At 54.9% G+C, this 13,122-nt stretch overlaps 1 protein-coding gene across 1 annotated transcript; it reads left to right on the plus strand.

The window, feature by feature from the left end:
• Positions 1–7,711: 7,711 nt before the first annotated feature.
• LOC102839125 (uncharacterized protein R102.4-like) lies at positions 7,712–12,609 on the plus strand. The gene is made up of 7 exons (XM_006869655.1): positions 7,712–7,913; positions 9,025–9,108; positions 9,914–10,002; positions 10,429–10,614; positions 11,411–11,548; positions 11,692–11,884; positions 12,323–12,609. The coding sequence occupies exons 1-7, from the start codon at positions 7,712–7,714 to the stop codon at positions 12,607–12,609; spliced, it is 1,179 nt and encodes a 392-aa protein (XP_006869717.1).
• Positions 12,610–13,122: the final 513 nt, after the last annotated feature.

Raw genomic sequence — 13,122 nt, forward strand, 5'->3', positions numbered from 1 at the left:
GCCCCCAGAGTCCCTGAGAAGCCTTTTAGACTCCAACATGTTGGTACCTCCGTGGAACAATGGGACCTTGGCCTCAGCCCCTCCAATCCCAACAGGCTGAGTACCCCCCAACCTCACAGTCTGGGGAGACACAGCAGGGGTCTAGGTGCTTCTCACCAGAGTGGGTCTTAAGGGGGTGGAGAGCAGTACTGGGGGAGGGGAACAAAGTGGGGAGGGGGAGCACCTAGATGCCCCAAGCACTTTATATATGGGGGCTCAAGAAAGCTTCATAGAAAGGGGGTGAGGACCCTGAGGCTGGGGTGGGGGTGTTTCAAGGCTTGTCTGAGAGTACTCAGCCTCACATCTCTGTGACTGCACAGCTAGCCCTCGGTGGTAGAATTCTCGCCTTCCACGCTGGAGTCTGGGGTTCGATTCCAGCTAACACACTTCATGCAAGAGAGCGGAGACTTGTGTGGGACTGTGACCATGAATGGATTTCAGTGGGGCTTCCAGGCAAAGACAGACTCAAAAGAAGGTCACCTAAGGAAGATCCTTAGATGCCACAACACCCCGATCTTAGGGGCACCTTGTCCTGTTGTACATGGGGTCCTGTAAGCTGGGGCTGGCCCCAGGTCAGCTCGCAAGAAGCCCACGATGAGAGACATTTATTCCCTGAGGTTTGGTGCTGCTTGCATCACCATTTGTCCTCCTGTTGGCTTCTGGCCAAGACCTTCCGGGTACGCTTTCCTCAGGGCACCTTGAGCACCTTGGGTCAGAGCAGACGGTCATGATAGTTCATTTCAGAGGGCTGAAAGCTGCAGCCCTGTGAGAAATACCAAAGCCATGCCCCGCATCTCGCTCCCCTTGCTCAATGGGATAAAGATAACAACCAGCAAAGATAAGGCTAAATGCGTAAGGGAAAACATGCAGCTTAGTGAATTTCTTCATAAAGCCCTTTAGCCAGTCTTTGTTGCTCAACCATATGACTGAGTGTGGTTGTTTTCAAGTGCTGTGGAGTCAGCTCTGACTCATAGTGACTCTGTATAGGGTTTCTGAGAAGTAGCTGGTGGGTTTGAACTATCAACCTTGCTGGTAGCAATCTAGCATTTCTCCTACTATATTATTTCAAGACTCCAAGGACAGTTGTGGCTGTTGTTGTTAAGTGCCATCAGATTGGTTCTCATTCATAGAGACTCTGTATCGAGTTTCCAAGGAGCAGCTGGTGAGTTTGAACTGCCAACCTTGCAGTTCTAGGTCTATGCAAATGTGAAATGCTTGTGGCCTATCAGGGGATTGGATAGCTCACTGGTAATGTAAATAAAGGTCATGGCACCATTTAGGGGATGGTGGTGGTGGTGGTATTAAGTGTCCTTGAGTTGGTTCTGACTCATAGCAATCCTATATAGGGTTTCCAAGGAGCAATTAGTGGATTCGAACTGTTGGCCTGAGGCTAGCAGCCCAATGCGTAACCCACTATGCTATTAGACCTCCATTTTAGGGATGTTGTTGTTGTTAGGTACGGTTGAGTTGGTTCCAATTCATAGTGACCTCGTGCACAACAGAAGGAAACACTGCCTAGGACTGGGCCATCCTCACAATCGTTACACTTAAGCCCAATACTGCTGTCACTGTACCAATCCAGCTCGTTGGGGGTCTTCCTCGTTCTGGGGGATGAGATCATCTAAATAAAGTATATTCAATACATAGAAGCGGTAGCAGCGGGTACAGCAGAACCAAGAGACCAGAAAGAGACAGCACAGAGGCTGCCCCGTCCACAAGGCAAGAAAGCCCAGTGCCTTCAGGGAGGAGACTTACTGGTGGAGTGGAGGGTCTCCCAAGCATTTGTTTGAGGAGCTATGTTTGCTGACCCACAGAGCGATAACTGAGTGCCTCTGAGCTGAGGCTTGCTGGTGGAGTGGAGTGCCCTCTGGGCATTTATCAACTGCACTAAAAGAGCTTTGTAACACTGGCCCCTGCAAGCAGGGCAGAAGTTGCCTAGCTGAGAGTCTGGGCCAGAGAGAGGGGAGCCTTCAGGCAGCACTGAGAGGTCAGACAGCAGTCCACACCATTTCTCTTCCTGGTCCTGCACCAGCCTCGCAGTATTAGATAGGTTTGAACCTCCGTTGCAGCCATTGTATCAATTCATCTCATTGAGATAAAATAGGAGACTGTACACGGGGGCTTCAAAACATCTGTAGAAACATGAAAAGATCATGGAAAATAGTCCGTGAACATTTCTGAAGTCCCCTCCTATTTATGACCTTAAGGAAGGAGTTCTTAAACAAGACACTAATCATAAAGGGAACCAATGAGTACACTGCTCTACAGAAAAGTACAAAATTGTAATTTATCAGAAGTTCCATAAAAGTGAAAAGATTAGCCACAGAGAGGGGACAAGATGACTGTAACTTGCAAGGACTGTTGTTGTTAAGTGCCGTGGAGTCGGTTCCCACTCACAGCGACTCTGTAGAAGGTTTCCAAGGCTGCAGAAAGTCTCATCTTTCTCCTACGGGGAGGCTGGTAAGCTTGAACTACCAAACTTGTGGTTTGTAATCCAGTGCTTATCATGTGGAACCACTGAGCAATCCTGTAAGGGTTAGCATACACCCTATGTAAAGAACTTAATCGAGTCAATGAGAAAAAGATAATCCAACAGCGGGGGGGGGGAAAAAATGGGCAAAAAGCCCTGAACATGCTCTTCACAAAAGAGTAATTCATAAAGCTAAATCATAAATAAATAAAAAAAAAGATGCTCATTAAAAATAAAAACCCGTTACGATCCGACTCACAGCGATCTTACAGGTCAGAGCAGAACTGTCCCACAGGGTTTCCAAGGCTGCAGTTTTTACGGAAGCAGATCTTTCTCTGGACGGTTCAAACTGATGACCTTCGGGGTGAACAGCCAAGCACTCGACCCACGGAGCCACCAGGGATCCTTGAATGTGCCTTTGTTATCAGGAAAGGTGGGTTAAAATCACAACAAGATAATCACCACACACTAATTCAGTGGCGAAATGAAAAGTCTGGTGATACCACACGTTGAGATACGACAAACCGTGGGGAAGTGGGGGGACACACGGTGTTAAGGGCCCCTGGAGACAGTTATTAAGGGATGCTGATGCTAAGGGCATCTGTGATTCAGCAATTCCACCCCTAGGTACACGTCCGCCTGCTCCCCAGGAAATATCAACCAGAGGCCTCTCAGCAGCCTCGCTTACAGCCATCAAATCTAAAACAAACCCACATGCTCCTGAATCAGCAGACTGGAGCGAAACAATGACTCAGACGCTCCCACAGCGGACTGATGGACCAAAACCCAGCCCACGGCCACCGAGTCAATTCTGTCTCACAGCAACCCTGGAGGACAGAGAACAGCCCCTCAGCTCACCAAGGCTGTCGTCTTTACAGAGGCAGACTGTCACATCTTTCGCCCTCGGAGTGGTGGGTGGGCTTGAAATACAGACCTTGTGGTTAGCAGTCCAATACTTAACCCATTGCACCACCAGATATGAAGGAGTCCTGGTGTGGCGCTGTGGGTTAATATGCTGGACTGCAAAGTCAGTTTAAATCGCAAGGTCGGCAGTTCAAGCTCATGCGTCGCTCCTCGGAAACCCTATGCAGGGTTGATATGGGTTGGAACCGATTCAACGGCACTTAACAATAACAGCAACAACAAAGATGAGAGCCGGACAGATCTAGGGACATTAACGTTGCCGCCATAATGATTTCATCTACACGTAAGGGTCAAGTTAACTATGATTAAGGGGAGCACGTTGTGGCTGCTTCCAGGTACCCTCCGCTGCCCATCAATCCAGACTCACGGTGACCCCACATTTGACAGAACCCAACAGGGTTTTCTTATGGGAGCAAATCACCAGGTTGGATGTTGGGTAGGTTTGAACTGCCCACCTTTAGGAATCCTGGTAGCGTAGTGGATTACAAACTGGGCTGCTAACTGCAAGGTCAGTAGTTCAAATCTACCAGTCACTCAGTGGGAGAAAGATAAGGCTTTCTGCTCCCATCAAGATTTACAGCCTCAGAAACTCTATACAGGGTCTCTGAGAGTTGGAATAGTCACCACCACCACCACCACCTTTAGGTTAGCAGCCAAGTGCTTAACCGCTGTGCCACTGGGAACCCTTAAGGGGTACATAAAACCCACAGCCACTGAGTCCATCCCAACCCACAGCGATTGTACAGGACAGTTAGAACTGCCCACAGGGTTTCGAAGGCTGTACGTTTTTACTGAAGCAGACTACTGCTAGCTACATCACTCTCCCTCAGAGCAGCTGGTGGGTTTGACGTGCCAAACTTGAGATTTCCTGCACAATGCTTAACTCGCCATGCCACCAGGGCCCTTTAGGAATACATTTGCTGAAATGTTCCTTTAAATTGGTTCCAACTCATAGCTCCCCTTGTATGGGGTTTCCAAGGAACAGTTGGTGGATTGAACCGCTGAGCTTGTGGTTAGAAGTGCAGTGTGATCCTACAACGCCACCCCAGAATTTCTAGGGATATATGTTGTTGTTGTTGTTAAGTGTCATCGAGTTGGATCCGACCCTTAGTGACCCTCTTCAGGGTTTCTGAGGAGCGACTGGTGAGCTTGAACCGCCGACCTTGCAGTTCCAAAGGCTTTGCAGTCTGACGCATTAACCCACAGTGCCATCCCAGGGATATTGTTGTTATGTGTCATGGAGTCGGTTCCGACTCATAGTGACCCCGTACAGGGTTTCCGAGGCTGTAAATCTTTATGGGAACAGAAAGCCTCATCTTTTCTCCCGTGGAACAGCTGGTAGTTTCGAACTGCTGACCTTGCGGTTCACAGGCTGATTCGTAACCACTACGCTACCAGAGCTTCTTAGGGATACATAGGTAGTGGTAAAGCCATAAAGATATGCCAATCATCACCATAAAAGTTGGGGCCACGGTAACTAGCGCTGACCCCCATCTGTCATGGTCTCCCAGCCTCTCAACAGATTCTGCTTGGATTTTTCTCTGTTTACCAGGTCTAGCCGCTATCTGCAGCTCCAATCGGCTGCCTGCCTTTATCTCGATGGGGCCAGCCCTGGTTCCCAGCAGCAGGCTCCCCGAGGTTCGCTTCCTGCCAACACCAAGCTTACAGGAACCCAACTGAGCTCAGCACGAGGGCGTACGCATGCCCTGTGCACACACCCAGCAACTGCATCTACAGGGGTACCACACGGCAGACCACCCAGGCACTTCCCACTCTGAACGCTGGGGAGAAGGCAGCAGATACCTGTCTCAGGGAGGAAGCTACCTGGAGGACCCCAGACCCCAAGACCGGCCACTTCCTTCACGGGCCCCAGGTCATTCTGCACTACTCCCTGCTTCATGTGACACCATCTGGGGTCCCGGGGATCTCAGGGATGGGGAGATGGACTATGTGTCCTTCCCTTCCTTTGTCCTGAGGCTGGTGTATACCAGGTGTGACTGAGGGTCAGACACCTGCTTGGCATAAAGGATAAGTTAAAGGACAGGAATGGCAAGGGCCTGGGGCATCAGGAGGAGGAGAAGTCAGAGGAGTGTCCCCCAGCATGACCCATCCTTCCTGTTCCTTCCACACTTTGACCATGGCTGGGGCAGGTTGGCTGGCCACAGAGCCGGCGGGGACTGGGTGCCAGGGGATTAGCCGCTACCAGCAGAAGAAACTTGTCCTGTCTCAACTTCCCCCAGGATGGTGTGAGCCCACTTTGAACAGGGGCAGGCTGGTTTGTTTGGTGACTGACTTCGGGTTACCTTAATCTCCCTGCCCACCTCAGTCCCCAAGGCCGCTGTGAGGGTGAACAGAGAGGTTGTGGACTGCAGGACTTTGGAAAATTGTGAAGTGCCTGTGAACAGCGTCTGGGACATGGGTCTGCCTTGACGGGGAGGTGCCAGGGGACAAATCTTAGGGACCCATCAGCTGCTCCCATTCCAGCTGGCCTCCTCCCTTCCAGAGGCTCCGTCCCCACCCCCTACTTCCCGGCAGCAGGGCTGGAGTCAGGAGAGATAAGGTCTGGTATTCCAGGGCCAAGCACTTGGTGGAGATGAGGAGCCAGGTCAGAGGACTCCAGAGGGGGTGGGAGCTGGAGAGGGGGCATGCTGAGCCTTTCCTTCAGATGAGGCCCCTGGGACCTTGGACACTGAGGGTCAGATCCGGGCTCAGAACACAGGACAAGTCAAAGGACAGGAGTGGCAGCACGTCCTGGGGCATTGGTCTGGGAAGAAGATGAGCCCACACAGTCCTTCCTCTCAGAATGGTCTTGACAAGGGGGAGGGGGAAAATGGGAACAGCCCAGAGGCCCCCAACCCAGGATGTGCTGTGGGCTACATCTTATCTCCGCAGTCAGGCTGGCTTCCCGTCTGGGCTGCAGACCCAGTTGCCCCCTACCCAGGACCCCTCAGCCCTGTAGAGCCCAGCCTAGTCTATGCCTCCTCCAGGAAGCCCACTGGATTTGGAGACTAGGTCTGTCACAGCCTCCCCACCTCTCACATCTCCACATTGTCTGTGTGAAGGTTGGGGGTGCTGCTCCCATGCCCCCAGGACCTGAGTTCTGAGCACAGGGCTGTCTTCTCATGCTTGCCCCTGGTCCCCCAACCCCTCCTGGAGCTCAGTATGGGGAGGGGGCGGGAGAGGGGACAACACCAGAGCTTTCAGCACTAACTTCTCCATCTGGACTTCCCACTGAGTAGGGCTGGACATTGAGAAGGAGGTCTCACCCCCCACCCTCCACACACAGGAGGGCAAGTCCAGGCTACTTCAAGAGTCCGGCACTGGCCATGTCCAATACTAATAACATCAACATAATAGATACGGGTGTAAGCACTCGTAGTGGCACTTATCACTCGCCAGGCACTGGTGTCTACACTTCACCATCTCTGCACCGAGGCAGTCTGCCCTTCCAGGAGGCGGGTGGGGAGGGGTGTCTCTAATTTACCTCCTATTACTTCCCATGGAGTCCTGGTGTGGGGCTGTGAGTTAATGCGCTGGACAGCAAAGTAGGTTTGAACCACAAGGTCGGCAGTTCAAACTCACCAGTCGCTCCTCGGAAGCCCTATACAGGGTTGTTATGGGTCGGAACCGGCTGGACACTTCACAACATTACTCCCCATGAAGGGTCCTGGACCGAGTTGCAGTCATCGGGGTCACCCTGCCCGGGCGCCCACACGATGCCAGCACACAGCAGTGCTCAACAATCCTATATCGATTTGCTTGGTGTGAAAAGGGGACGATGGGGGCTATTTATAGGGGCCGAAGGTCGCTGTGGTTCAGAGCCGGACCCTGGGGGTAGGACCCTGCGTTCAAAATTCATTCTCCAGCTCTTCCCATCCCAGTGACTTGAAGCAGGTTCCTAAGTCTCTGTTCGCCTCGGTTTTCCCATCTGTAAAAAACACACACACACACACACACACACACACACACACACACGCTCCGGTCTCAATTTCCCTTTCTGTACCTTCTCGCTCCAACATCCCGAATTCATGCAGTCTGCGCCGTGACAAAGTCAAGACTACAAGTCCCAGCATGCCGCGGGGTCCTCCCGCCCGTAATGAAGCCTGGATTAAAATTTCCAGCCTGCCGCGGGCCATCCCGCCCACGATGAAGTCTGGACTACAACTCCCAGCATGCGTAGGCGCTCCCGCCCGACCAAAGTCTGCGGTCAGCTAGTTCTGGGAAGTCGGATCGTTCCCGCAGCCCGCGCCGGGGTGAGAGACCTGAAACCGTCCCGCCATGTTCCGCGGACTAGCCCGGGCTGCGGCCCAGAGGCACAGGGTCCCCTGGGCACGGGGATCTGGGGGCCGGGCAGGCATCCCGGCCCACGTGGTGGACCTACGCAGCGACACGGTGACCAGGCCCGGGCCGGCCATGAGGCGCGCCATGGCCGAGGCGGACGTGGGGGACGACGACTACGGCGAGGACCCCACCGTCCGCGGTGAGCCCACGTGCAGGCTGGGACGGGGGTCGCTGAGACGACCCCAGAGCACCGCCCAGGTGGCTGCCTGCGGTTGGGCAAGCACTTTGATGTTTGGGATCCTATTAGAAATGCAGATTAGCAGGCCCCGTGTGCACGGCAGGACAGGTTAACCAACCCCTGTTACCATCCCATTTTACAGAGGAGGCCCTGAGGTGCTGCCCACACTCAGTAAATGGCCAAACCAGGATTCGAACCCATACTCAACCTCCTGCCCCACAGTCTTCCTACAAGACCAATACAAACTCCATCTCAAAAAGGGGTTTGTCTAGAGACACACTGCCCAAGGAGGGGGTTCTTTTACACCCCCAGGGACAAACCACAGGGTGTCTACCTGAGTCCTACACTGCTGGGCTGACACAACCATTACCTGGAACTTCAGGTGCTGAACCACAGCAGCTTGATCCTCTGCCATCTAGGTGGGGAGACACTGGTGTTGACAAGAGCAGAGGGTGCCTGGGGAAAGGGACTTGAGTCACAGTGAGGGGGGGTTCACGGAGGAACCCTCTTAGAGGATGAAGTTCTCCCCACCCCCCCTAGCAGGGAAGGGAACCAGGCACACAGAGCAGAGAGAATTGCAGAGACAGCATTGTGGTTGGAAAGGTGTTCAGCATCTGGGTGGGCCATAGTGGTGAGGGCAGGGGAGGCAGTGGCCTGGTCACTGAGCTTGTGCACCACCTTAGGGACTTCTAAGGACTCGATGTTCCCAGCCCACCACTGCTTCCCTTCCTCAGGGTACCCCCCTTCCACCACCCCCCTTTTCAAGTCTCCACTCCTGTTCTGCCTTCACTGTGGGAGAGGAAGTCAGTAGAAAAACCGCAGAGCCCCACCTGCCAGTGGCTAGCTGATGGGAAAGGAAGCAGACAGGTGTGAGACAGGCGGGGATAGGATCAGACCACAGAGTTTCAATGGGGGACCAGAGGGCTGACTGAGGGGCTCTGGCATGGGATATGGGTGACCAAGACCTAGCCCCGGTGGGCAAGGGAATCATACCCCCAAGACTCTGGAAAGCCAGGGTAATCCCGTGCCTGACAGGCATTGTTGACAGAACCACCCCGCCCTCCTCCCCCAGAGCTGCAGGAAAAGGCTGCGGAGCTGCTCGGGGTGGGACAGACCCTGTTTGTGCCTACCAACACCATGGCCAACCTCATCTCAGGTGAGCACCTTGACCATCACCTCCCTTTGCCTCCAGGCCCCTCCCAAACTCCTGTCCTCGGAGCTCTGGGTCCCAGCCTACTGGAATTCTATTGGGTGGCTGTGGAGAGCCTGAGCAGTAGAGGGGGAACGGATCTGCGTTCTTCCCCAACTCCATCAACTCTATCCACACTGCCTGGTCTCCAGATTCCTAGGACCACACTCTTTCTCAGCCCCCTCCCCTCTCATCTTGGGCAGGGATCCTCACTGCCCTAAGAGAGTTCCCCACACCTTGCCCCTAGGGTGAAAATTGTCCCTTGATTAAATTCCCAGTTTTTTGGAACCCCCTTCTCCTGCAGGGCCTAAAGAGGCAGGTGTCTTGGACGCTTGCACCCAGTTGAGGGGCAGCATGTCTGCAGGCAGTGCTTGGAGGACAAGGCCACCGAACACAAGCATGCAGACTGTGTACAGGGACCTTGGAGATTGGCATCTCCTAGCTTCCAGTTTTCATCTAGTTAACTTTGACTCCTGAAAATCCCCCATGTGTGCAGTTGAATTGGGCTCCATGGGTTTTTAATGGCTGGGTTTTCAGAAATTGATGCCAGGCTCTTCTTGTGAGGCACCTCCAGGTGTCTTTGAATCTCCGACCTCTTGGTCAACAGCTCCTTTCTGGAGCGTTGCACTAAGTTGTCTTGAAGGAGTGAGGTTTTCCTAAGTGCCTTCAGGCTCTGGGAGGAGCTGTGACCCTGGGGCTTAGCCTGGCGGAGGCTGAGCAAGCGGGAGCTGGTAGATGGAATGCCAAGATCTGCCTCCTCCCTCTGTCTCAGTAATGGGTCACTGCCGTCGCCACGGCTCCCAGCTCCTCCTTGGGCAGGAGTGCCATCTCCATGTGTATGAGCAGGGCGGGACGGCCCAGGTAAGAGCCAAGTACCCTACCCTGGGCCTTCACGGGTTGCAGAAAGGCAGGGAGAGCCCCCGAGAAACAGGCTGGTGGTCTCAACCTGGCAGGTGGAAGGAGGTGCGAGGAAAGTTGACCACTCGGGGGCAGCAGCGGCTCAGGCTGGGCCTGGGAACCCGGGGAGAGCGGTGACTGGAGCTTGGTGCCCTACTGCCCCCTAGTGGTATGCAGGATGGGAGCTGGACTTCAACGTGTAGGAGAGTAAGTGGGAGAGTTAACGCCCAGATACTGACACAGAACGAGCAAAGGTTCTGAGGGCCAGGGCTGGACTCAAAGATTTACCTTTGGGGGACCGATTCCTTACTCCAGAGAAGCCCTCACCCTGGGATGGGGTGCTGCTGGACCTGCCCTGCGGCCCTACCCTTTACCCCCTCCTATCTATAGGTGGCAGGAGTACACTCCCACCCCCTCCCAGACCTGCCCCACGGCACCCTGGACCTGGCAGAGCTAGAGAAGGTGCTCAGACGGAGCCAGGGGAGCTCCTACCACCCTGTCTGTGAGCTCATTTGCTTGGAGAACACGCACAGCAGCTCTGGGGGCCGGGTCCTCCCCCTCGACTACCTAGGCCAGGTAGGAGCGGCTCCCTACTGGGCGCCCGGGGTCTGCCTGCTCCTGGCTTCCTGTCTCCCTGGGTCCCCATCCTGGGATCTCACACACGAGCCCCTGTTGGAGATCACTGCTGTGTGCGAGGGATGCCAGCGAGTTCCTAGGCTGCGGATGCTCCCATTTTAGTTCCCTGTGTGGGGCAAACGGTCTTCACTTATAAAGATGGGAGCCAAGTAAACCCTACGGAGCACTTCCACTACGGAGCTCTGGTAGCGTAGTGGTTACAAATCGGGCTGTGAACGGCAAGGTCAGCAGTTCGAAACTACCAGCGGTTCCGCGGGGAGAAAGAAGAGGCGTTCTGCTCCCGTAAAGATTTACAGCCTCGGAAACCCTGTGCTGGGTCGCTGTGAGTCGGAACCAACTCCACGGCACTTAACAATTGGGAATCGCAGGTCCACCGCGAACGCTACCAGCTAGGCCCTGGACTCTTACCTAAGAGCAGAGACTCCACTCCCACCCCCAGGCACCCCCAGGCAGCTGAATCCCAGAGCAGCATCAGGCATTGCCCAGCTCCCCAAACGTGCTACTAAGGCGGTTCGGAACAAGCCCAAGTTGAGGCATAAGTTTCCAGCTGCTCCCTCGCTCCCCAGGGGGAGGGGGAGGGCTGCGGTGTCAGCTCTGCTGCTCACCGCCCGAGGCAAGTACCCTCACCTTCCGTGAAGACATTCCTGCGCCTGCGTGAAGCATGAGCTGGCCACTACGCTGATCCCCTGACTCCCCACCCCCCTCCTTTCCCTCCACTGTGACGTCCCCTGACCAGGTGCGGCTCCTAGCCCGGAACTACGGAGTCCGCGTCCACCTGGACGGAGCCCGGTTAATGAACGCGGCAGTGGCCCTAGGCGTGCCCCCCTCTAGCATCGTGCAGTATTGTGACTCTGTTTCCCTCTGTTTCTCCAAGGTGAGGAGGTTGCTGGGCCCTCTTTAACTCCTCCCCTCAGGTGGGGCCCGCACCGGCTGCCCCTCCCACCCATCACCTGGTTGCTCTCACTCACCCCCAAGGATAGGATGCAGACACGCAGGCCTCTCCTTTCTTCCTCCCAGGGTCTGGGGGCACCAGTGGGTGCCCTAGTTGGAGGCCCCAAGGACTTCATAGAAGAAGCCTGGCGTCTTCGGAAAGCTCTGGGCGGAGGCATGCGCCAGGCGGGGGTGCTGGCTGCTGCCGCTCTGGTGGGTCTGACGGACGCAGAGGAAAGGCTGGGCCAGGACCACCGCAATGCTCAGAGATTTGCCAAAGGTACCTAGACCAGGGCCCCAACACCCTTAGCTGCCTCTGATCTGGGCCTGGGGAGGGACCTCGCCACAGCTCAGCACACTTCAACTTCTAGAGCGGGGGAATCTGCCAGGGCTGGGGAGCAGTGAACCCGGACGCTGTATGGAGCAAAAATAAATAAGCTCAGAAGATGCTGATAGGGTACTGTGTGCAGAACAGGCCAAATGTGGCCTCCACTGAGTCCGCCTAACAATCTCGGAAGCCCCCACTTCACAGAGCGGGAAACCGAGACCCAGAGAGGTCAAGATACCAGTCCAAAGTCACACAGTTCAGACACAGCAGAGCCAAGACTACAAAGGCCTCCGACGGCCCCTCTGCCTTCCCAGGGGGCACACATTTGGTGGGTAGGGGAAGCCGAGGAGCCGTCTGGCCGGGCCCGCTCACTGCAAGACTTGTGCCCAGGACTCCGGGAGCTGGCCTCTCCTTTCTGCTCAGTGGATCCCAGCACAGTGGAAACCAACATGGTAATGGTGCGGGTGGCCGGGCTGCGGCCGGAGGAGCTGTGTCGGCGATTGCAGGCCGTGAGCGCAGAAGAGGAGGCGCAGCTGGGCCGGGGAGTGCGCGTGTTGTTGTTTCCCTGGACCGAGTACTCCGTGCGCGCAGTGTGGCACCGTGATGTCTCCGCGCAGGACACTGAGTTAGCGTTGAGGAAGTGGGAGTTGGTGCTGAAACAACTGGGCCGCCCCTGAGGACCCGCTGACCAGGAATGTGTGCCCTAACTAGGAGGGGAGGGGAGAGCTAGAATGATTGCCCATGGCTGCTGTAACAAACGCCACATACTTGGAGGGAAGGAGGCTTAAACAACAGAAATTAAGGAGTTTCTGAGAGCCAGAAACAGTTAAGCACATGACTCCTAGCCAAAAGGTTGGCAGAACCCACCCAGAAGTACCTAGGAAGAAAGGTCTGGCAATGTGCTTGAAATGCCTATGGAGTTTGCACACATGGAGTTACCATGGGTTAGAATTGGCTCAGTGGCAACCACAATCCCCACCCCCCCCAGTGTATAAATGAAAACCGAAAGTATTGAATGTTGTTGTTGTTGTTAAGTGCCATCGAGTCGGTTCCGACCCATAGCGACCCAGTACAGGGTTTCCGAGGGTGTAAATCTTTACGGGAGTAGAAAGCCTCATCTTTCTCCCGCGGAGCAGCTGGTAGTTTCGAACCGCTGACCTTAAGGTTCGCAGCCCAATTCGTAACCACTA

The sequence above is a fragment of the Chrysochloris asiatica genome, unplaced genomic scaffold (genome assembly GCF_000296735.1).
Source record: "Chrysochloris asiatica unplaced genomic scaffold, ChrAsi1.0 scaffold00132, whole genome shotgun sequence".
In the NCBI taxonomy this organism is placed as follows: Eukaryota; Metazoa; Chordata; class Mammalia; order Afrosoricida; family Chrysochloridae; genus Chrysochloris; species Chrysochloris asiatica.